Source organism: Melospiza georgiana, chromosome 4 (assembly GCF_028018845.1).
Source record: "Melospiza georgiana isolate bMelGeo1 chromosome 4, bMelGeo1.pri, whole genome shotgun sequence".
In the NCBI taxonomy this organism is placed as follows: Eukaryota; Metazoa; Chordata; class Aves; order Passeriformes; family Passerellidae; genus Melospiza; species Melospiza georgiana.
In genome coordinates, this window is record NC_080433.1 from 13726082 (window position 1) to 13751155 (window position 25074).

At 41.9% G+C, this 25074-nt stretch overlaps 1 protein-coding gene across 3 annotated transcripts in view; it reads right to left on the reverse strand.

The window, feature by feature from the left end:
* Positions 1-592: 592 nt before the first annotated feature.
* LRP6 (LDL receptor related protein 6) overlaps positions 593-25074 on the reverse strand; it is a 110804-nt gene continuing 86322 nt past the window's right edge. For 2 of the 3 annotated variants that reach the window (XM_058023361.1, XM_058023359.1), the window contains 12 exons: positions 23344-23670; positions 18805-19007; positions 17162-17373; positions 16783-16973; positions 12425-12634; positions 11070-11195; positions 9524-9760; positions 7745-7855; positions 5733-5963; positions 4841-4977; positions 3583-3680; positions 593-1009 (listed from right to left, as the gene is read on the reverse strand). In XM_058023361.1, the coding sequence (XP_057879344.1) occupies positions 709-1009; positions 3583-3680; positions 4841-4977; positions 5733-5963; positions 7745-7855; positions 9524-9760; positions 11070-11195; positions 12425-12634; positions 16783-16973; positions 17162-17373; positions 18805-19007; positions 23344-23670 (2384 nt within the window). In that variant the 3' untranslated portion in view covers positions 593-708. The remainder of the gene's footprint in view (positions 1010-3582; positions 3681-4840; positions 4978-5732; positions 5964-7744; positions 7856-9523; positions 9761-11069; positions 11196-12424; positions 12635-16782; positions 16974-17161; positions 17374-18804; positions 19008-23343; positions 23671-25074) is intronic. The other variant, XM_058023360.1, reaches the window with a different exon arrangement.

The window sequence follows — 25074 nt, forward strand, 5'->3', positions numbered from 1 at the left end:
AACTGAAATTCCAGACGAGGGGAGAAAGCTTTAAACACTCTCATTTGTTAAATGCATTAAGGAAATACAGAGGGTGCATTGATTTAAAAAAGTGTGCAATTGATTTTCTGGATTCACTGCTACGACTGCTGTATTCCTGTAGAAAACAAAGCCCTTTGTGTAAGGTTAATATCTGTCCTGACTGCATTTTCAAGTTTAACTTTAGTTGCTGGCCCTCTGCAGTTAACATAGAGGTTATTTGGCTACTTCCAAGTATCTATGGTATGCTGCTCTGAGACGGACTTCTTTATTATTAATTACTTTAAACATTTTTGGTATTGACAAAACCCACGTATCACCTCACCGGACAAGAAACACATCCCAGTCCTTCCATTTCCTTATGTGCTCAGTCACTTCACTGGATTAAGGCATGTTTTTGTGTTCCATTTGCAAAAATAAAAACTTTTTGTACAAACGTCTGGGTTCTTTTTATACAAAAATTTCATTTCTTCTTATGGCACAAGCAGCAGCTGCTGTTTAAGAAAATATATAAATATCCTTTTTTTTTTCTTTTTTTTTTTTTTTTTTTTTTTTTTTTTAAATTCTTCTGTACAAATATCTTCAGTGCTCCTCCCCACATTACCTGTACACGCTCGGCTCCCTCCCCCCGTCCCCGGCGGAACTTTTTGTATTTACAGCGCGGCGGGCTCGGGGCGGGGGGGCCGCGCCTCAGGACGAGTCGGTGCACGGCGACGGCGGCGGCGGGTACAGGTGGTGCGAGTAGCTGCGCTCGGTGTACGGCGACGGCGGGCAGCTCTCGCAGTTCTCCTCGGCGGACAGGTACTGGCTGCGGGGCGTGGGCGGCGGCGGCACCGGCTCCGAGTCGTAGTTGAGGTCGCTGGTGTAGCCCTTGGCGGCGGCCGAGGCGGTGGCGGGCGGGCGGCGGCTCGGGCCGTAGTCGCTGTCGCACACGTCCGTGCTGCAGGGCGTGGTGGGCGGCGCGAAGTGCCGGTAGCTGTAGGGCCGGTAGCTGTGAGGGGACACGGGGCGGGGAAAAGGGTCAATTTTCCTTTCTCAAGGTGGAAACAGAAAGTGATAAATACAGGGTGACCTCTGCGGTAATGCACGGCATCTCTGTCTAAACTTCCCTGTGTGAAAAATGCGTGTATTTTATGATTGGCTTTTCGGAAATATTAAAATGAATGTTATATGTGTTGTGTTAGAAAGTAATGCTTTATTAATTCTCTTAAGTACTGTGTTAAATATAGTTTTAGGTTATAAAAAATGTTCAAATAGAAACTATGCTATGTAGTAAACTTTTTTTAAGGAAAGGACTTGCAGCGAGATAGCAGCCACAGGACACCTAAATCTTTCAGAGAAAAAGAATTTATTGCCCTCTTATCAGAAGAAATGAACTTCTTCCCGCCTCAAAGGTGCTGTTAGGATTCAGAGGAAGAAGTTGGTGATGACCAGACAGAATCCTGTATTTGAATGGAATTTATGCATCATGTATGAGGTGTATGAATATGCAACAGGCTGTTTTTTTTAAGGGTTAATCCTTTGTTAATGTGTGTCCTTTTTCGGGCTTGTGCGGCCCAGAAGAAGGTACCCAGATATCTGTAACTCTTTGTCACTATTGTTTCACATTGTCCTAATTCAATTTGCCCAAATTGTTATTATTCTAATTGTATTACTATTTTTTATAACCATTTTGTTACTATTAAACTTTTAAAACTTTAAAAACAAGTGATTGGAGTTTTTCACACCTGCAGAAGTGCTACAGCGTTGGGCTTTACTGGTAGAAAATTAATTTTGTGTTCCAGACTGCTGGGATTGGACAGTGGGTGTAAGTATTCTGTTATCATGTTTGGGTTCATTTAATCCATAATGCTGTGGGCTTCTCGTCCCTGGAGGTGTGCCAGGCCAGCCTGGACAGGACATGGAGTAACCTGGTCTAGTGGAGTAACCCTGTCTAGTGGAAGATGTCCCGGCTCATAGCAGAGGGTGGAACTGGATGGGCTGGTCATTCCCTCCCAGCCACAGCATTCTGTGATGCCAAGGTCACTGCAGAGCCCAGGTTTGCTGAGTGCTTCCCAGTCTCCAGCTGTTCCCAGTGACCCTGGCACTGCTCAGAAATGCAAGGAACACCTGTGAGAGCTTGTGCCTGGGAACAGTCTCTCACACAGCAGGCTCCCTAAGGACTTAGGTAGAAAAATGTAACAGCTGTGTTGCAATTATGGAGAAGATAATTCTGTTTCCATTACCAAGTTTCTGGATACTACCAAAGCCAGACAGAAAGACTGAGAATTACCTGGTACACTCAGAGTACTCAGGAGAAGCATTCCTTAAAGAAGTAACTGGGATGAAATTCTCAAAGGCTGCTACCACCAAACATCTTTTAAAATGAGCCCGAGACAGTTTCAAGGAAACAGATTAGAAGGGGAAATGTATGGTAACTACAACTCCCAGCACCACAGTCAGCGGATGCAGCTCCTCTATAGTCAAGTCAGAATACTAGGAAAGAACTAAGATCAGAAGCAGCAAGAGCAGTGTTTATTTTTGGGTGAGGGAGCATTTGGAAAATATCAAACCCTCTGCTACATCCCTAATATAATTTATAATACTGAAAGTCACATCAGCTAACCAGCAGATGACCCATGCTGGTGCCTGAATTTGGTTTCTTTCATTAGAAAATTACTTGTAATTTTGAAAGATTTTTCATATGGCTGCGAGGGATCATTATAAACATCTGGTCTGACCTTCTGCACAACAGAGGCCATATTTTCTGCTAATGGAGAAGAGATGTCTGTTCAGCCCCAGAGACCTCATTACCCAGAGCCCCCAAAGGCTCTGTGTTAGGGAGGCACATCTTTCAGACAAACACAGCACTCTCTTCTCACTGACCACATCCACTGGTGATTTGGGAGGGGAACCTTTACACCCTTGGGTAGCAGGGGTCTGTTGCTCTATTTTTGGTAACCTGTTATAAAATCATAACTAACTCCAGCATTCTCACAGGGAAAGTAAGAAAAATACATTCAAGCAGAGATAAAATGCGTGCTCATAAATTCTAGTCAAGAGAAAATAAAGCAAAAGGTTAGCAATCTTTTCCAGATATTAACCCTTCATGTGTCAAACTAGAAATTCTGTGCTTTATCTAGACAACAACATTAATGTTACTTATGACTTATTAGCCTTTATACTGCCAACTTTTTCTCAACAGGGTATTTGCTTATAATTTCTGATAATTACATAACAAATTATTTATAGCAGAAGCCTAAAAAGGCAGAGTTCACTGCAGGGTAAGTTTTTTTGGCTCAAAATACTCATGGCACTGCATTTCTTTTGGCATGTAGCTAGTTTTGTGATGAGGAATATACCCCAGGGATGTATCACTACCCCCTCAGTGTATGATTTACCTCAAACAGTAACTGCTGCACTTCCACACAGGCAGCAGTGCCATGGTACAATTTAAGCACCAGTTTAGTGCTTGCAGAATTAGGGCCTTTGATTGCAATTCTTACAGAGCAGAGGCTGCCTTTATTCTGCATTTTCTACACTAACTGCTTTGATCCTGACAGAAGCTATTGTAGTAGTAATTACCTGTAGGATCTATGAGTGGATGGGCTGTTTGAAGAATAACCAAATTCCATGGTGTAGTGTGAACGTTCAGTGGCTGGTGATGGTGGTGGGTTCAAAATCTAAGGAGTAAGAAAGGAAAAAAGGCACTTGAAAAAAAGAAAGATACAAAGGGAACTTGAGAAAACACCAGTTTATAGCTTTTAGTACTGTCTAATAGGAACCTTAAGTAAAGAACTGCATACCTAGCCCTCCCAGCAAACAGGATTTTTTCCTGTTTATTCCCCAGCTCTTAAGCAGACCCTGGAAATTCCATTTGTTGCCTTTCCTGTTAGTTACTACTAAGCTCTTCTCAAAAAACCCTGACTGCTTTGGCCATTTTGACACAGCCAGTGCTGAGAAGTAAAGCTGCAGCAAGCTGTTCAGTTCTGGATTGTCACTAGGGCCACCACGGCCCCAGGCAGACTGGCAGATCTCTGCTCCTGCCAGCTGCAGTCCCCAAGTATTGCTCTGCTTACAACACCTGCAGAGTGCTGGCCAAGGCAAGCATTCCTCCCCTGTGCAGGCATGTTCTTACTCCATGTGTCTGGATTAATTTAAAGCTGATTTAAAGCCTGATCAGTTGATTCTCAGAACTGAAAACCAACAACTGGAGATTCCAGCCTTCACTGACCAAGCATGGGACTCTTTAACACTCAACAGAAGCTTGGTGAGCTCCATAAAAATTCCCAAACCAAGCACCAGAGATGATAGGAGTGAAGAGACAGGGAGCCCTCTAGGGCTGGCACCAACTGTTACACAGCACTTAGTGCAGCACACCACACATTTGTGATGGAGCTGCAAAATACTTGTTTACTTATTTACCTGTCACTTGTGAGACACCTGACACAAAGCTTCATTTTAATTCCTTGAAAGGTCTGTGCAGAACCAACCTTAGTTTTACCTTCAGAGGAACTTGGCAGAGCATAATAAAGGAGATCTCTCTGCCAGAGCTGCTCAACATCTACAGGGATTTTTTTCATCTCTCCTGACATTCAATCTAATATATTTCTTCCTGGCACTGAGCTCTCTCACAATTTTTTTTTAATTAAGTGAAAATTTCTAGACCATTTTGGAAAAAGACAATCCTCTTCCTTTCAAAATCACTTACTCCATATCCAAACAAGTTTATTAGACTAGAATTCTAAATCAAAACATGAATCTGTCAATTGATTAACCTTTAGAAAGACACTGTCACTTCCCTGAAAGTTATTAAAGGTTTATGAACAACAGAATGACTTACTGGAGGAAAGTAAGTGCCTTTGGTACTTGAAGAGCTGCTGGAGGAGGCTCCTGTAACATGGGCCCTGTCATAGGGTGGGCCACTGCTCCCTCCCATGATGCTGAGGGAGCTGATGACAGATTTACCTCGAGACATACCTGAGGAACAGAGATGTATGTCAGTGTTCAATTCTTCCTCAATTCACAGACAAAAGGAAGCTTAAAAAATAATCTGGAGGACAACAGCAGTATGTTGTCCTTGCAAACCCAGAATTAGTTATCTTGGTATTAAAACCAAGTTATGCTCTGAGAGCAGCCTGCTGGATCTCAAAGCCACAAGTTACAGTACATATTTCATCAATCAATATAAACAGAAGCAATGCATATAGATGAAGTGCAATGTTGTGGTTAAGTTTTACTTTTTCAACAGCAGTAGCATCATGTGCTTGGACTGGTATTGGAAAATTCATCGTTAAATGAAATAAGCTGAGACCAAAGTTATTGCTGATCATTACAGACTTGGCAAGAAGTCTCACCAGCATACAAACCTAGACTGCAGACCTACCAAGAATGATTACATAATGTTTAAAGTCTCATGAATATAACTCTGTGTAACTTTACCCTGTACTGTTGTGAAACTTTGCTGGTGCTACAATAGCCCAAAAAGGGGATTCCTTAGTAGCAAAAGAAGAAAATGCACAGTGTGTGCATTTATTTAAGCTTAGGTTCTGCTAACTACCTAAATGCTTGGGTAAAATAGCAGTTCATTATTGTGAAGAAGGATGGCAACAAGCCTTGGCAGCCCTGGCTTCTCACAGCTTCCAAGAACTGCATCTGGAGCAGACATTTCCTGCACACAGCATCCTCAAGTACAGCTGTGGGGTGCCAGGGACAAGGATCACCCCTTTACTCACCAGGCAGAGAGCCTGACAGGGAGCTTGGGTGAGGCACATAGCCCAGAGGCACCGAGGGTGGCCCCTGCACCACGTAGTCGTTGGTCATGGTTTCCCCATCGCCCTTCATGCGTGGGCACAGCACCCTCTGGCAGATGAAGTACATTGCTCCCACCACAAAGACTGTAAGGATCACACCAATGATGGAGCCTATGGTGTTGTTGGGCTGTGGGGCAGGTTCCTCTGTTGTGTCTGAAAGGGAAAAGGAAAATCAGACCATGGAAGTTGAGACCAAGATTAGTTTTTCTTGCATCTTTCCACTTTCCTGTTCTGTAGGTAGACAATAACTTTCAAATTAATATATGGGAGGAACAAACAGGCCCTAGGTCTGTTCAAAGACTCTGAGTGTCCATAAGGGCTACCTGCAGCCTCCAAGACGAGCTCCAAACATGCCTTGAGGTTTTTTGGATCACAAATGACAGGAAATGAGCAGTAAGCACATGCCTGTGCAGGGGGAGTGATGGCCCTGCTCTTGCTTCAGGCTGACAGCAGAGCTTTCCTTTGAACCTGATGAACAAGACCTGCAGCCACATCTCCAGATGACACTGTGTGTGTGCAGGGGACTGCTCTTGTGCTTTTCTTGTCACTGAAGATGGCAACAACTGCTTTTCATGTCACCCTTGCCTATCAGGGTAACAGACTGGCACTCCCTTTTCTCAGCAGTGTAACAATCACTTATGGTGCACCACCTTCACTGTTCAGCAGTGATGAATTTGGGGATTGCTGCTGTTTATTAAGCTACCTAAACTATTCCACATCTGACCCACCCTTCTGGTTATAGATACAGCTGAGCATCAGCCTGAGAAGTGCCACCTTACGAGGAATCTGTACCCAAAACAATTATTCAACAGTCAAAATGAGTGGCTTTCCCTACAAGACCAGTTCTAAGCAATGACAATTCTGGGAGTAACTGACAACCCCCTGCCGGTGCTCATGAATTTGACAAGAAAGGCAGACTTTAAAGTATTTTCTGTTCTAGTCAGTGTTTTACATCTTAAGCATTACTGAAAGTTTTTTTTCTCTACACATTTTCTTCTCCCTGAACACCAAACCCATACTTGAACCAGCTTGTCACCGTCTACAGAGATAAGTAAACAGACTTCTGATCATAGTGAAAGAGGGATGGTGACAACTGCCATCTTATTCTGGGTGGGCCAATTTTCCATCCTCTGTTAAAAAACTGGAGAACACACAAGCTCTAATAAAGGGAACTAGACAAGCCTGTGATAATGTCACTAGTGACTTGGTAGCATGACAGAACATCTCTTAATACTCCTTCTTAAGATCAAGGGTCCAACTCTGGCTTTGCATTTTCAAATTATCTGTGTGCCAGCTGTGATACATGGATCTCTAAAACAAGACAAGATGTCCCTATTTACAATTTCTTTTAAAGCACCAACAGTGAAAGTGAACTTTCGAGTTGGAATTTTAAAGGCAGTGGCTTTCTTGTAGAGCCCTGGAGATTTCCAGGTAGGGATATCACATGTTACAAATCAGAAATCAAGCTCAGAATTACATCCTTTCAAGATAAAAAAAAAGAAATTTTAGAAGGTTTACTCTATAAACAGAGTGCTCCTCTGATTCTAAAAGCACCTGCTATTAATTCTCTGGATGAGAAAACCATGAAGCAGAGAAGTTATAGATGAATGCCTCATGCCAATAGATATTTTTTAACATTGCACCAACTCAGCATATAAATATTATAGTAAAACAAACCTTTGATTTCTTTTAAAATTTAAAAAAATAACAAGAAAAATGGCAGGCATTCTCTGCCTCAGAAACTTTTTCAGAATATGAATTATTTTTGTTATTCCTATTCCATCACATTAATTGCACGACAGCAGTTATGAAGCATTAATTCTGGGAACAAGTAATTCAGTCTGCTTGGCAGAATAAAATCAAACTCGTAGGAAAGGTGAGAAGCAAATTTTGCATGCTGCAAGCAAGTCTCCAGTGTCAGACAGTACACTTACAACATCCTTGCTCATCAGAGCTGTCACTGCAGTCCAGGTTGTGGTCACACTTCTTGCTTTTCCCGATGCACTGCCCACTGGCACAGCGGAACTGATCCGTTAAACACAGCACTGCAAAGAGCCCCACACCAACAGTCAGCACCAGAAACTGCTCTTGAAAATCATTAAGAAATAAAGACATCAAAGTATACAATCAGGAGTTGCTTGGGAGAGCTTGGAGTGCTGCAAGTTTCATTTCTGGAAGTGGACAGTGGCACACAGAGTCCCTCATGTGAACTATGCAGAGCAAGTGACTCTGTTCTGTTGAGGATGGTGCACACTGGTACCTGGGCTTTACTGCCTGCCCACAGTAAGAACACTACAAGATAAAGTGACCCTCATCTAAAATAACACAGAGGCCATTGAGAAGACAGGCACTTCTCAGGACATGGTTATTGCAATATTACTATAAGGATCTCCAAATTCAAGCATGTACTGTAATATAAAAGAGAAGAATTAACTTATGAAAAATAAACCTGCCAAACCATGATAATAAAATTGTTTAAGAAAGATAAATGTCCTTCTTAATGTCCTTGTGCTCTTCCTGTAAACCAGAGAAATCCTCAATCATGAGACAATATATTGACTTGATACTATGTTTTTAAACTGAAATGAAGGTCAAAAAATAAAACCGAAGCTTTGCCAGTACACTGAAAAAATAAAAGGTGCTGCAGGCAAGATGTTGGCTGCTGCTGTTTCCACATATTCCTGCCTCCTGTTTCTCATAAATCCAGAAATCCTTTTTTGTCTTCAGCTGAATTAAGAAGTTAAACGAAAGGCTTTTCTGATTTGTAATGAACTTGAATAATCTCAGCAACAGGACCCCTTTGAAGGTGATAAACAGCCCCTAGTCTGCCATCTCCAGTTGCTGAATGACAACTGAAAGTTAACTTGCACAACAGATTTTCAGATGTCAGCATCTCAGCTGGCTAATAATCACCTTTCAGCACACAGGAATTTCAGCTCTATGGTTTTGTTTGAGTTGGAGCACATCTTTTGGAAAGAAATTTAGCCTTGATTTAAAGTCATTTCAACAGTCTCCCCAAAGAAGGAAAATGCACTGAAAGGATATAAAGAAGCAGCATCCTTTCAAGCTCACAAGCTGTCCCTACAACTCTTCACTACATTTGCAATAGGGAAAGGATCAGTTTGCTCAGATTTCATGTTCTGTAGTGGTGGGGCAGTTCAGATTTCACCAGCAAAACCTGCCCTTTCCAAAATGAACTTAATTCTCATTGTGCTGGCAACAGCACTTCCCTCTGTAAAGACAGCTTAAATACTCTCTTTTGCTGTGCTCTACAGGAAGAAGAGGTCTCCAGAAATCTCCTCTGTCTCTCACTCCTGCTTACTCAGAAAAGCTCATTTTGTTCAGGTACTGTAAAATAAACAACCCCAAAACCTTTACTCAGTACGAGGCACACAAAAAGCTATGACAAGGATTTGCTCCACTTTGTAGGTCACTCCCAGATACTAGGTTTTTAGAGCTTGAAATCATGCCATTTTTGATAGGACTTTTCACAAACAGCATTTAAGCCTCTCTGCTGGAGATCACTCTTAATTTCCACTTCACAGGTAGAGAAACAAAAGTATGGAGTTATGAAATAACTTCTGTTTAACAGACCAGTTTAAAAACTAGCAGAACTTTGGTTCTTTTCAAATCCTGCTCAGCAGTAACACTGCTACTCATCCCTGTTCCTGTGACAGGTACATTCCCATCCCAGTTGGCAGCATCCCCCGTACCTTCGCAGTTCTTCTCATCTGAGTTGTCCTGGCAATTGGCTTCCCCATTGCAGCGCAGGGCACTGTCTATGCACTGCCCACTCTCACACTGGAACTGGCTCTCAGAGCACACTGGGCAGTTCTTCTCATCACTGTGGTCCTCACACTCGGTGAAGCCATCGCAGCGCCAGGCCACCGGGATGCAGTCAATCTCACCTGTGAAACAGGTGAACTGCTGAGGGGAGCATGTTGGTGGTTCTTGGGAAATCAAGCAAACAAACAGAAGTTAAGAATCCAGGTGAACAAAGAGAAGGACAGGTAAGGACGAGAGCTCAGCTGCTTTCCTATATCAAAGTCAAGGTCACTTCCACAGCCACTGTGTTCACAGCCACTTTTGCAGACCTCGAGGCCAGTGTGACTGATGCAGGCTCACAGCAGCAGAGGCTTGACAGATGAAGAACAAGAGGAACAGAGAAACATGCACACTCAAAACACAATTCTTCCCTTCCCATTTCAGACTATCACACCTTTCTCATAGTAAGATTTCATGTCAAAGTCATTGCACTCTTCAACTCCCCCTTTGCTGCAGCACCACTGTGTACACAGCCAATGGCTTACCCTCTTTTTCATGCTTGACAGTCATTGTATAGAAGATGTTAAAAGGATGTAATTTGCTGCAGATGGATGCACTGTGTGACTCAGTGTCTAGTTATGTGCCCTTCACAGCTCTATTCAGTCAAAATTATTTTAAAACAAAAAACTGCTCCATCTAGTCAAGTTCCACTACCTCAACACATCTGTTAGCTGTTATTTAACATTTACTACATTAACTGTTAATCTCAGGCAGTAAGGAAGTGTGGATCTTTTCCCTTTTTTTAATCTCCCTTTCCTCCCACGGCTTTTTGGCCTGGTATTAAACTTGCTCTGAGAAAATATCTGGATTATGTTAGCTCTTGTTCCATTGTGAGACCACACATTGCCTCGATGGCGAGATGATTGCATAATAACCCCATTCAGCCCAGTGGCACCAAAGTGCCTGTCCTGGCCCCCATTCCAGCCCCACCCCAGAGACACCAGGGCGTGGGCTACAGTGGCCATGGAAGGAGGCAACTCGCCCTTCTGGGGCTGCAGTTCACAAAGACACGCACAGGGTGAGCTTGGGGAGGACAACAGAGAAGATCAGAACAGCACAGACTGTGCAATGTGCCAGAATGTGAGAATCCACCACTGCCTGAAAAGGCAGAACATGGGGAGTGACAGCAAAAAGTAATGAAAATCATACAATTAAAGAATCAAGTTGAAATAATTCAACTTAAGTTGAGTCTTAAGTAGAAAGGGTGAACAGAAATCCTTATTCAGCAGTTAGGGATTTTTTTCCTCTTCTTTTACTTCTCAATACTTGCAAATTTAGCTGGAGGGTGGAGGGAAAGAGGTGAGTCTGTACAGGTGTGTAACAGCACCTGGTGCACTGTCACATTCCTTGGCTCAGAAACCATCCCTGAAGATGGAGACACTCCCCAAGGCTGAAGCCAAGAGCTCAGGGACACAGAAGTGGGGAAGGACTCACCTCCACAGGACAGCTCATCCTGCAGCAGCACCAGGTGCACGGGGCAAGAGCAGCGCGTGGAGCCGTCCCCCTTCACAATGCAAATGTGGGAGCAGCCACCATTGTCCTGAGAGCACGGATGCTGTCCTAGGGTTTTAAAAATGAGACAGGGACTGATAAGAAATCCCCAACTATTTTATGACCTTTCAGTCATTGCTTCATTACTCCCTACCCCCTGGGGAGAGGATTAATGAAAAAATCTCTGGTAACGTTGTATTTTGTTGTGTGTATTTCTCCATTTACACACATCTAAATTTATACATTGGTAACTCTCCATGATCTGAAACTAAGAATTTATACTAAAACAGTACTCAAAGCATTTTGCTTCTTGTGTGAGGTAGCAGTACTTCTCTGCAGCAAATGGCACATTAATAACACAAAAAATATCTTGGATTCCCTACTTCATTTTCTCTACCAAAGACCATTAAAAAAATAAACTTTTCTAATTTACGAATTCTGAAGCTTCCACACAATCTCTGAAACTCAAATTAACATGCTCTAGATAAATAGTCTCTTCATTTTAATGTTTAATAAGGACAACATACTTCTCTTGGAACTCCTGACAGATTTACTGAGATTAATAGCACACAAAACTAGTAGTAGTCTGCACTGATGTTTTAATTAAACATCCCCAGACATTTTTCTACATATTTCTCCCAGGCATGCACCAGAGCCTACTAACCAGGCCTATTTCCTCCAGGATGACAGCAACTCCACTGCTTTAACCATTCATCTCCCACCACTTCAAGCATGTGTGTGTGGAAAGGTAAGCAGAAACTTTTTATAAGTGCAGCCATGATCAACACAAATTGCTATTTAATACACACTTCCCTTTGTGCAATGCAACGTTGCTCCTCTGTCAATTCACTTTCAGTATGAAACACCACCACCAAAAGTTGTTCACTTTGCCTTCAAGGCAGGCAGTCCACTGAAACATTGACAGCTGGTGACAGGCCCTGAGAGCTGTGCTTGCCTAAACAGTGAGCACCCCATAGCAATGCACTAGCACGATCCAGAAAGTCCTCTATTAGGGATAACAGGATGTTTCCACTGTGTCTAGAGACACTCAAATGCCAGGTGCCTGCATGGGACTACCAATCAAGTTGTCATCAGCAACAAAACACGATGCTGGGGTTGTGATAGATTTCCAGTCTGTTGCCAAGTGCCTGAAGGAAACAACCTAACAGCACCGATACCAACTCCTCACCCCCTCCATCTGCACTGATGTGCATCAGCAACAAGGCACAACAGGCTCATGTCTCTTGGCTCCAGCCTCACAGGCCCTGCTTGCACCTGCAGGCAGGGATTGCACTCACTGTATTCCTGCAGGTTGAGCTCCTTCACAGCATGGATGTCACTGAGTTGTGCAATGCGAGCCTGGACCTTTGTGCGTCCTTCTCGACCGGTCATATCAATCTTCTCAATCATCTGCTGCTGCCTGTCAATCCAGTAGAGCCAGTTCTCAAAGACAGTCAGGCCCACAGGCTGCAGGATATTGGAGTCTTCCAACACGATCCGGTTAGCACCTGCAGAAGGGAGACAGGGCTTGGTTCAGCTAGGCAGAACTATCAGAAACATCTCCTACACCACTCACACCATTATTTTTTCACCATTATTTTTTCACTACTTTTATGCTACTGGGTAAGCCTACTACAAAACCCCAGGCAGTTCTGGGTCCTCTGATGCAAGACTGATGCATTTTGCAGACAGATGATCAAACTATTCTTTCTGCTTTCACCAAGAAGAGAGTTTTTGTGCTTAAAAAATATCTAGTGTATTTAAGAAGCACCTGGAGTGGAGGGGCTCATCTCTCATGAGCCTTTCCAGTCTCATCAATATGATGGAAATCAGGAGCTCTTTTCATTCCTCTTTCCCTTTTTGAGAGATTAATTGCTTTGTCTTGCTATACAACAGGGAATAAGAAAATGGATTATTGGCTTCAGCTAACCCATACAAGATAAATTCCAAATGAAAGCAGGGTAATTAGGACTTCTCACATGAATGATGAGATTAACACTTCTGACTTCCTCATGTTCTTTCCTTTCAGCTACATTACCTTCACTAAGCTATTAGTGCTAAATGGGGAATGCTCCTTTCTTTCTAGCAAAGACTTTCCTGAGTTCCTTTAGCAGTCACCAGGAGCAGACAAGAGGCCTTACACCTCTGAAGAGTGGTTGTTGATTTCTGTGCCAGATTTTCTGGCATTAAATACAGCCAAGAGCAACTGTCACATTTCATGGTTAACTCTCCACATGAATAGAACACAGCCAACAGTTGTTTTAAAGGTATCACTAAAGTCTGTCTGAAGACAGTGAAGACTTTGTAACTCATACAGAAGAAAAATGTTAGTTAAAACCTGAGGGCTCAGGAGGGAGGCTTAATCCATGCTTCCTTTATTTAACAGGATGACGTGGTCATTAACAGTCAAACATTCAGTGAGTTGATCAGATTCTGAGCACAAATTACTTGCAAAGCACATGGAATCTGCTTCAGTTTTGAGAAGCTGAAACAGGATCACACAAGTCAAGCTAAAGCTTGAAAATTTACCTCTAAATCCTGGTATTTCTGATATGTGAGCTCACTGCTGTGCTTTTTTTTCACTTCTACTACAGCAAACAATATCTTTACCTTGTTCATCCATAGAATGATTTAGCATAAGTTTTAATATTTTTGTTCTGTACAACTATACTGGAGTAACTGAATACCAGGGGAAGAAAATCTACATTAGCCACACAATATAACCTTACAGGACAGAAGACACATGCACTTCATGATTTTCTACTTCAAATAAATTCTATCTATCCTTTGTTTAGTAGCACAAAGGGGTTTTTTGCTCGTTGAGAATTTAATCAACATTATGCCAATGATGATGACTTATAAACAAATTCAGCTATGAAAAATGTATTTATCACCTTTTCACTAAATGCACAGAGAGCTCAGAAGTTAAGTAACCTTCCAGACATTTACCAAGCACTAAAACCTGAAGGAAAACATGGGAATTCAAATCAGCTAGGCTGAGCTCTCACCACCACTTTGGAGCAACACCAGCAATGATCTGATTAAGAAAAGACGTTGATGAATTCTGAAGGAGGTTATACCCAGACTGATGTAGAAATTAATAGACTGAGTGATGTAAGTCAACCTAAATAACTGCAACCATCTATTATAAACTCCAATAACATGACTAATTCTGACAGAAAAGGTAAGAAACAGAAACCTGCATCTTGAGAAATAAAGTTAAGCTGAGAATAGGGCAAAATGCAAGGAAGACAGGAAGGAATACAAAAGGTAAAACCTTGACCTACCCAAATGGAGTCTCTACATGCCCTGCTCTGCCATGCCCACGTCAATCAACATGGCGTTTTGCAGTATGTTCCTAAAGCTCTGAAGCTTAATATTTTCCTTCTCTTAATGTCTTAATCTTTCTTTTTAATATTTGTGACCAAGTGTAACTGACTATTTCTGACTGAGACATTAAATCCCTTCTTCCATAAACCAACAATGAAACCCGAAGCTGACTCATCAGGGTGCTAGTCTCCTTTATTGGGAATGTCAGATGAAAGGGAGACATGATTAAGAGGAGCTTTGTCTCCTGGCATCACCATCCCCTTTCCAGCAATACCATTTACAAAAAGACTTAAAACCAACCAAATAAATACAGAAAATCAGGACACACCCATAGCTCATTCTGTTTCCAAATAAAAATGACTTAATTCCAGAATCATTAGACATTTCCAAATCACACTAATTATTCTGGAATAGAAGAACTAATTTCCAAATAGTTTCCATGGTAGGGAGCTAATTCCAGTCATCTTTTCATAAACAACCCCTTAATCATGTGAAGAATCTGGTTAACTTCAATAGGATCTCCCATTTGGGCAGAATAACCAAGTCCTAACTGCATGCCTGAAGGACAGGGAGGAAAAGAAGGACTACATCACATAAAAGGCATCCTAGCTGTCCTTGTCTTTATGGGCACTGGAATCTACAGAATTGACAGAGCAAGAGACTGAATGTTTTTAAGAAGCTAACATGCAGAAAAATTACTCTGCTGGTCAAAAGAGCTTATTAATCAGCATTCCTAAGCACAGGAATGCATCTCAGCAGTCAGCAATTTATCCTGGTGATTATAGCAATCTATTTGTGGTGCAAATGCCAAAAAGCAAGAGAGGTTTTGGAACAGTTTTTTTTCAAAATATGGTTTGTAAAGCAAATCTTTTACTACATAACAATGGTGATCCAACAGCCACATCTTTAAGGAAAAAAAAAAAGGAAGCAGAATCATTAAACCTAGACTGAATTAGAATTTAGACGCATCTCCTTGTCTGGTGTCCCAATTTCAGGTAGAGAACAGACAAAGACAGAAATAAAGCACGTGTAATATTCTCCTGCCTGTTACTCTACTCTTGCTAACCCTGGATCTGGGACAGCTTGGAATGTACCAAGCAACACCACAGCACTTTTTTTTTTTTTTTGTTCTTTAATAATTCACTAACTCAGGTTGTGTCTTGCATTTTAGAACAGTAAACAATCATGATATCACAGTTCAGTAGTGACCTTGAATCTTCCAGTGACACACCACAGAAAAAATTACTGTCTTTCTGAGCTTTAATTCCAACCATCTAGGAAAAACAAAACGTTTTCCAAACCAAAAGCTTATTCTAGGAAGTTAACAAAAGGCTGAAAATCCAAGTGGTGTCAACAGGGTTACATGCTGCTGCTTTGAATGAAGGTACCATGTCATAAGTGGAAGACATTACCACAAACATTATTGCAAGCTGTCATAACTCCTTTTATGTTTTCAACTCTCACTTCCAGCAACAACATCCAGCCCAATCTGTATCACAAATTGGTACTGATGTTACATGAGGCAGCTGAGCTGATCCAGCACTTTGCTGGATTAGGCTGGTAAATGAAAGACATTTGTCTTTCTTACACAATCTGGACCATATAATTTTCCCCTCTTCTCTTACTCCACTTCTGGTTGCTTGCTGGACTCTTTCCTGAACCAGTGCAGCTTTCCAAGCCAACAGAACACCATTCTCTAGTTGCCTTTTTCTGTATAATGTTGTTAGGATGTTGTTAAATGGGCTGAATGAACTCAGCTCATAGAGGAGGTCAGACAAGCAGCATAACCAATCTTGGGGAGAAAGCAAAGAGAATTCCACAGCTGGAAGAGGGAGGTTTTTGTCTTTTGAGGACAGAGAGATGTTATATCTTCTCTATCCTTCTCACATCTTTTCACCCCATATGACAGGTACAAAACTAACCTGGACACCTGCTGCTTCAACTCTGCAGGACATATTTTTCCACTAACAGGGAACTTTCCTCTGATTGACACCAAAAGCAATGCCTTTAAAAACAACTCTTTTTCTTCCCTTTCCAAAACTGCTACTATTTATTCGTCAGCTGACTTTGGGAAACTACACAAAGATTTTGCAGTGAGAAACCAAAGTAAATAGCATGTGTATCAATTAATAATGCAGATCACAGAGTCATGAAACTGTAAAGACACGCTGCATGAATCATGCCCATTCCCTGGCTGGGAATTCAGGGAGTGATTAGAATCATAGTACAGACTGTTTATAGTAGGAAGGAAAAGATGACACCTTTCTCTGCATTCCCCCACACCCACACCACACACATGAGTCACTGAATTAAGGTGCTACTCTACCTGAAAGGTCACTGCTTTCAATCCTGCGCAGATCTGAGTCAGCCCAGAACAACTTGCCCAGCTGGCTGTCAACAGCTAAGGCGATGGGCTTGCTCAAACCACTGAAGAAAAGGACTTCTCGCTCAGTTCCATCCAGTGCTGCTCTCTCAATTTTAGGAGATCTCTCCTGGAGGTTGGTGAAATACATGTATCTGGAACAGGAATGATTAGAGGAAAAAAAAAGTTAAAAAGTTCATTTGATCTTTCCACATTTTTTGCTATAAATCCAAGACATCTTAACAAATGTCAAAGTTGTTTTTCATTCTGCCAAACAGAAAACAAGCTGCAGCAAGAAAATAACTTGATTCTCAAAACCCTGGGCCTGAGTTTTCCTACATACCCTTTCTCTGGATTGACCACAATGGCTCTGGGCCTATCCTGATCCCCCTTGAGCACCACTCCCATGGGTCTCCCATCCAGGCGAGTGACATTGATGACGTTGGTGGCCTCGCAGGTCCAGTAGATGTAGCGGCTGTAGATGTCAATGCTCAGGTCATAGGGCTGCATATCCAGGTTCTGATTGGGAACTGGACTTGTCACAACAGTGAGGCTCTGCAAAGGAAAGAGAATCAACACACATCTTAATCTAATATTAATAATTTTATGTGCTATGGATGCACCATTTCTACTGCTCAGAAAAAGGAGAGAGCCAAAATATTAGCATAAAGTAAGGAGAGCCCCAGGTTCTGTTGCCACACCAACACCTTTGATAAGATAGAGGCACTTAGTCCTGATGGTTTGCTGTAATGGCAATCACACAAGCTGACTGCAGCTTGTAAGACTTTGCAAGTTTGACCAGTAAGTCCAAATTGTCTCTGTGTTCAAGGTCCAGAGTCAGCTCCTGTATTTCCTCTACTTTTTTGACAACTCAGGAGTTCAGTTTGGATAGACCCAAACCCAGCACATTTAACACTCTACAATAGGAATGTAGCACCACTAATTCACAAAGCTGTAGTTGAGCGGAGCAAAACAAATGCAAAGTGAGGCCAGACAGCACTTGAACACTGGCCTCATTCTTCTCCACCATTGCTGCCATCTCAACTGGAGGACATGAGGGTGGTTAATAAATGGAAGGCAGCTCTGCCAAAGATGGAAAGGATATCAGCCAGTGCACAACACTGACTTCAGAGCATTTCCAGCTAACATCTTACTAGTTCAAGGTCGTGCCTTCTACTGGTCTAGACTTCTGGAGCATGCCTTTTTCTTCTTTTTTAATTATTATACTTTTAGAAAGTACCTCATCAACATATTTCATGGATTTTTCTAAAATTCTGAAAAGGATTAATAAATCAGTAAACATGGCCTACATAAACGTTTTGGAAGACATGGTTATGAAGTCAGCAGCCTCTACCCTCTCATCCCCAAATTAAACTTCACCAGAAAATTTGCCTAACTTTATTTGGCTTGTCACCTCTATGAAATGGTGTGCCTGCAAGTCTTCATTTGTTTATTCTGCTGAAGCTGGCAAAAACATGGTGGCTTTGAGTAGTTTTGGGTATTATTTAGATATTCCAAAATTAAAAGCATTGCTAAATTAAGAGTCAAGGCTGAAGGGCATACAGCAGGATCCAGCTACTACCACACCCACCACCAGAAACCACACTCTTAAAATTCAACTGAATATGGCACCTCTCTTGTGTTGTGTTGCTCATCTTAGTCTCTCGCTTGCCCCACATTCAAAAAGTCAGGAAGAAAAGATCTATTTTAAAATGCAAAATTGAATAAGCAATCGCTGGTCACAGTTAACCTCACTAAACTTCACCATTCTACCTTTGGTAGCTATATACCTTCCTTTCTCTTCCTCTCTCTTTTTCCCCAGTTCCTTCTCAACGCATTTTGCTGTGGTCATTCAATAAAGGTACATTGGTTTTTGATTAATACTGCACAAACCACTAGGGTGTTTTTTCGCACTCTGAGATCAATCCATGAAGCATCACAAAACCCATTTGTAAGGCTGGCTTGTGACAGCAGCCCTGAGGATACCTGGCTGCCATCCTCCTGTGCCTTGCGGATGACGTTCTGCCGCGAGTCGATCCAGTAGAGCTGCTTGTCCAGGGGGTCGTAGTCGATGGCGCGCACGTTGCGCAGGCTGTGGATGGGCAGGATGATGTCCGGGCTCTGCTGCTCGTCTATCACCATGCGGTTGATGGCGTTCTTCTGGCTGAACAGCAGGAACGTGGTAGGAGCTGCATGGGTTAAAAAAGAAAAGGGGTTGAAAGGGTCACGTGTGGCAATAACATTTTTATGTTTAAGAATAACAATTACAATCCATAACCAGATATTTATTTCATTCCCCTTTTCCCTCTTCCTTTGCCAAAACCAAACAAAAAATCAAACATAACAATCCCGCTCTCTGATGAGTACGAAGTCTTTCAAATTAACTTTTTACTATAGATGTCTGTATGTGAAAGTGATAGGCAAAGATCAGATTTTTTAAGTGGCAGGACTAGTGAATGTGAAGACTTTTGTCAAAAGCAGTAACACTGGGCATTTTTATGTTTAAGAGTGACAACTACAATCCATAACCAGACATTTATTTCATTCCCCTTTTCCCTCTTCCTTTGCCAAAACCAAACAAAAAAATCAAACATAACAATCCCAATCTCTGATGAGTACGAAAAGCCTTTCAAATTAACTCTTTTGACTGTAAATGTCTGTATGTGAATTTGATAGGCAAAGAACAGATTTTTTTTTTTAAGTGGCAGGACTAGTGAATGCAAAGACTTCTGTCAAAAGCATCTCAAAGAAGAATGGTCAATTATGCCTCTCAAAGAACTGTCCATTTTCTTTCTAAAGGGGTCTCAGGGAAATGCAGCTCCACTATATTGAACTCTTTATTAGGTGCACTTATACTTGAAGAGGAAGGTAAGAAAAATCCAGCACTCATTCCTTATTTAGATGTTTCAGGGGAAAGAGATTGACAGTGGTTCAGTCCTGTTCCTACAAATCCTTTTTCTGCCTGTACTGGAATGAAACAACTAATTCATAGGAAAATTTCTGAACTGTGTGTGAGGCTGTGTTTTTGGAGAAAAATGCATTTGCTCTTCTCAAAGCTATGTATCTTTACTATTTCTAAGTGGTTCTCTGGGAATGACAACCTACAGTGAGAAAAAGAAATCTCATATTCTGTCCTGCAAAAATTTTCTGGACAAATGTTTGTTCTTTGTAATTAGAAATACCATCAAAGAGCAGAAGGTAAGATTTCAACACCCTATACAGCTGTAACTTACAGTAAATACACAAAACATTTAATACATCATTGAGAAAAATTATCTCTGTATTACATAGCTAGGTCAGAAATCAGAGAAGGGAGTGAAAGCATTTTCCTTTTTCAGAGGTTTCTTTTCAATAATGCTCTACCTGAAGCCACTGCTGTGCAAGATGGTACAAGAGCAAATTGCCAGAAATGCAGCTTGAAGCCTCCCTGAAGTTTGTACAATCAGTTCTCTACAGCCCAAGCCTGTAGAGAGATTAGCAGTGGGACACTGCATTCATTTACCAGCCTGTAAAACAGGTACTGCAGCACCTGGGAAAGGGGAGGAAGCAAAAGTCTCCTAGAGAACATCATCACCTTGCTTTGTTATTTTAGCATAGGCTTTGAACAGCTATTCTGACTGCTGGGAAAAAAAAAAGCAGGGAGGAGTTTCCTTGGAAACCAACACTCTCTCCTAACATCCTATAACAATCAGGCCTAATTGCAAGGTATTTCTGCTTTCTGGAAAATCTCTGTTTTCCTTCCAAGCATTTCTCCAATAATTTCAGCTGCCTTCTACTTAACTCTAAACTGTGTAAGAAAGCACAAAAAGAAATAAAGTGAAGCTAAGTTTATATGAATTTGTACAGCAGAATAACGGATTCAGAAACATCGGAATTCTTACCAAGAAATTATGATAGAAATGGAAAGGGAAAAATCTTAAGGTAAAACAGTGGGGGTAAACATGTAAGCACCTAAAATTATTTCTACTCTTCCCCAAAGATACCCTCTCACTTTCTAAGACTGCCTGGCTTACAACTTTGAATTGATGGCTCATTATAAAAAGCAACAGCAGAATTTCTCCCCTTGAGACTCCACATCTCTGAAACAGTACCAATTTCAGAAATCCCTTTCCAGTTTTCATCATTCTCCCTCCCAATAGTCACATATTTTAACTGTATTTTTGGCAGCAGGCAAATGGAGTGCATTGAGTATGTCTCCTGTGTAACCCTGCCTTCCAACTTCTTGACACGTGGTAGGTCTGAAGAGATCTCACCAGAGTATAATTAAAAGAACTATGCATGCATGAGCAGGGGATTCTGGAAGGGAGGACCTCTAGACAGGGCCTGGACTAATAATGTTCAGGAGGTACATAAGCAAGTAATACAGGCAAAAGAAAGTTAAAACAATTCATGCTCCAATTATAGTGTCCAAAAAAAGGAATTAAATTATACACAGAGAGGCCTAAATCTCCAATTAGCTACAAATGAGAAGCTGGAAATTTCCCAGGTTTGAATATAGCAGAGGAAAACTCCTAATACCACACAAAGAGCCCTGAACTGTACCATGGGGAAATGGTTCTATTTGCTTACAATATATTTCCTGTATTTTGCTCCTTGCTCTGTTTCCAGGAGCATTTTCACAAGAAAAACATGACCTTTGATTATTCTGCTACTTTTTCTCCACTGCAAGTCAAATTCCTCCACCTAGAAGATCACAGTCCCTATCAGAGAGGTGCCTCTAACTTCACAAACATGTGAAAGTATCAGGGTGCAAGAATCCAGCTGTCATGCAGGGGCCATTGTAATAAAAAAAGGAGACAAGAAGTACAGAACATATGGGGAGTAGAAAAGCACAGTTTTTTGAAAAGCATGGTTTTCAAAAAATGCCATGAGGTGGCATTTGTGCAACAATCTGCCCAGCTTTTGGCTTTAAGACAACAGTTGGATGTCTCTACTCATGCATAATGTGGATGAGATACAATCTGTCTCTCTGTACCAGGAATCTCTTCACTCACTGACTAATGTGAATGACACCAGTGGAAATCAGCCATCCAGAGTTACTGCCAAAATTATGAGAGCTTCACTGCAGCCAGTTATTGAGAGATGGATAAATTATTTGGTTAGAAACTAATTACACACAGCCTGAAGGGCCTTGTGGTTTGTATTCTGCACAACAATAAAGAAAAATGGGGCTTGGCTGCACTGAGATCAGGAACCAGACTGCTGGGGAAGGCATGGAGCCCAACCCATCCTCACTGAGGAAAAACACTTGTAGAGGTCTGAGAGTGGCCCACCTCAGCATCTCATCAGCCAGCAAACACAGCTACTGCAGAATGAAATCCTGACCTCATAAAAGCTGCACAAAGTCTGGAATCCAGACTAAAGTATCACATATCCTTTATGCCAGGCAAGACTAGGAAGACATAAGCAGATAAATAAACAAGCAAGTAAGCACTTGAAGAGGGTCTGACAGAGACACAGAACCAAAACATTTTTGGCTTTTGTGTTTACACAGATGTAGCCAAGCCACTGGAAAAGTTCACTAACAGCCATTCTTCTTATTTAATTAAGATATTGGTATGTTGCAAGATTATTTTCTTGGGGTTTTTTTGCTTTCAACATCCTATGTTGTCTTAAAACTCAGTAAGATATTACTACAGGAAAATTGTAAAACTCTTCTTTCCTCCCAGTACAATGCTGGCATGGGTCACTAAACACATGTGCTCCTGCAATTCCTGTTCATTCCCTATGGCTTACTGTCAGAACCCAGGAAATTCCTCCGGCTGCCCTGGAGGACTCAAGCCTTGCCCAGGGGGCTCAGAGACCTTGGCACAGAGCCCAAGACCCCTGTGCCTTTGATTTAGCCCTTGGAAAAAACAATTACCAACCTTATATGAAGAATTACAAGCCACAAAAGTTTAAGTAGAATGATAGTGAATTTATCACGGGGCGAAAAATAGATTTTTGGGGTTTTTAGAATGGGGGTTCAGGGGGCAGGCAGAGTGCCTCTTGCTCAGCAGACCTCGGCAGGACAGGAGAAAGAATTTTATAGATAAGATACAATAAACAACCTTGAGACTGAGAAATGAAGGGCTGGGAAAAGAGACTTTCTAACCTGTGACAGTGTTCACAGAGGTTTGAGACTGGGGAAGAGACGAGGATCTGACTCTGTTTCAGAAGGCTTGATTTATTATTTTATTATATATATTACCTTAAAACTATACTAAAAGTATAGAAGAAAAAGTTCTCATCAGAAGGCTAGCTAACAATAGAATAGAAAAGAATGATAACAAAAGTTTCTGTCTCGGACAGAGTCCAAGCTAGCTGACTGTGATTGGCCATTAATTAGAAACAACCACATGAGACCAATCACAGATGCACCTGTTGCATTCCACAGCAGCAGATATTCATTGTTTACATTTTATTCCTGAGGCCTCCAGCTTCTCAGGAGCAAAAATCCTAAGGAATGGATTTTCCATAAAAGATGTCTGCGACAGTAACCTATCTCAGGGTCACTGTGAGCAGCTAGAGACCCCCATGGCTTACCACTGCAGGTCCTGTTGTCAGAGTTCAAGGAATAGTGAGCTGGGCAGCCACAGACAAAGCCTCCCACGGGGACAGCCAGGCACAGGTGGGAGCAGTGCCCGTTGCTGGAGGCACACTCATTCCAGCCCGCCTGGCGGGAGGAGTGGAACACCAGGATGTCCATCACGTAATCCAGGTGGCCCTGGATGATGGTTCGGTTCTGCCCGCTGGTCTTGTTGGCGCGCTCGATGCTGCGGCGGCTCCAGTCTGTCCAGTAAATGTAATCCTGGTACTGGGTCAGGCCAAAGGGGTGAGGCAGATCATCAGCTATGATCTCACGGTCCAGGCCTGTGTAAAACAGAAGGGACAGAAAATGGGGTTACGTGGGCACAAGCAGTGCACTGCTGAACATGTCCCTGCCCAGAAAGGTTAGCACGCAATTACTTTAAACAGTAAATGACAAAGTAATGGACAGCAGTCAAAAGGAATCTCAGCCTATCACAGAAATGTGCCAATCCTGCTTGCCATTCACAGAAAAATGTGCTTTGCTGAAGAAAAAATGTCAATGCTGAAAGGTATGAGGGGTCTCAGAAAGATTCTGTCCGTCATGTCATGTCATATATGTCATGACGTGATAAACAATCTCCAACCACATTCCAAAGCAGCAAAACACAGGAGAAGCAAATGAGATAGTATTGTTTTCTTTTTCTCTAAGGCTTCTCAGCTTCCCGGGAGAAGAATCCTGGGCAAGGGGATTTTTCAAAAAATATAATGGTAACACCCTCCTTCCCAAACTGACAGGATGCCTCTCAGTCTAATGCAGGATGCTGACACTGTATTTCCAGTTGAGCATCTCTTGCACCACACTTTCCCCACTGCTTATAAAAAGAAAATTGATATGAACTTAATGAAATACTCCATTGCATTTAATGGGAGAAAAATTAAATGTACAAGGCTAAAATAACTTGCCTATGGAATGTCACAACATTCCAGAGCAGCCAGAAAGTCAGGACAGGGAACAGCTAATTGTGTATACCATGGAAATGTTAAGAGATCTTAAGGAGCAAGAAATGACAGGGGGAAATTATTTCAACTCTGTTTTATTAACTACTTAATTACCATAGTACCTCCTGCTATGTGCTCACACAAAATGAACAGGAGATTATGAAGCACAAAGTCATTCCCTCTTTGCACACAGAAGTCAAGGATGCACAGCCCCACACTCTGCTGTCACCAGCCACAGGCACAGGGAAAAAGAGGCTCTAATACTGTTTCCAATCCCACATTTCAGAGGGAAACATGCAGCAGGCCTCCAAAGCACACCAAAATATATGAGAAGCTAAAGAAAAGCTTTTCTGTGACACGTAATTCCCATATTGCATTTTCCTGTTTTGATCTTTTTCTAGCTTTGTTCCACTACTGCAATCATACTGTTTAAAGTAGACTAACTCCTTTAGCATTAAATACTGGCTAATTAATAATGCTTAAATATTGGCTATTGTTAATGCAGTTCACTCCTGTGGGTGCTCAGAAGTTAAAACTAGGTACTGTGCAAATCTGAGAGGGCCTAGGTCCTCCACACAGTACTCGGAACAGTTAAAGAACAAAATATTCCACCACCATTTAGCTGCAATTACCAGTTTATAAAATCATCACAGACTCCAGCACAAGAGAACTCTCATGTTGATAAGCACTAGCCAGGAAAAGGTCCTCAACATGCAGGATACAGGGGGAGAAAATGTCTGAGGATAC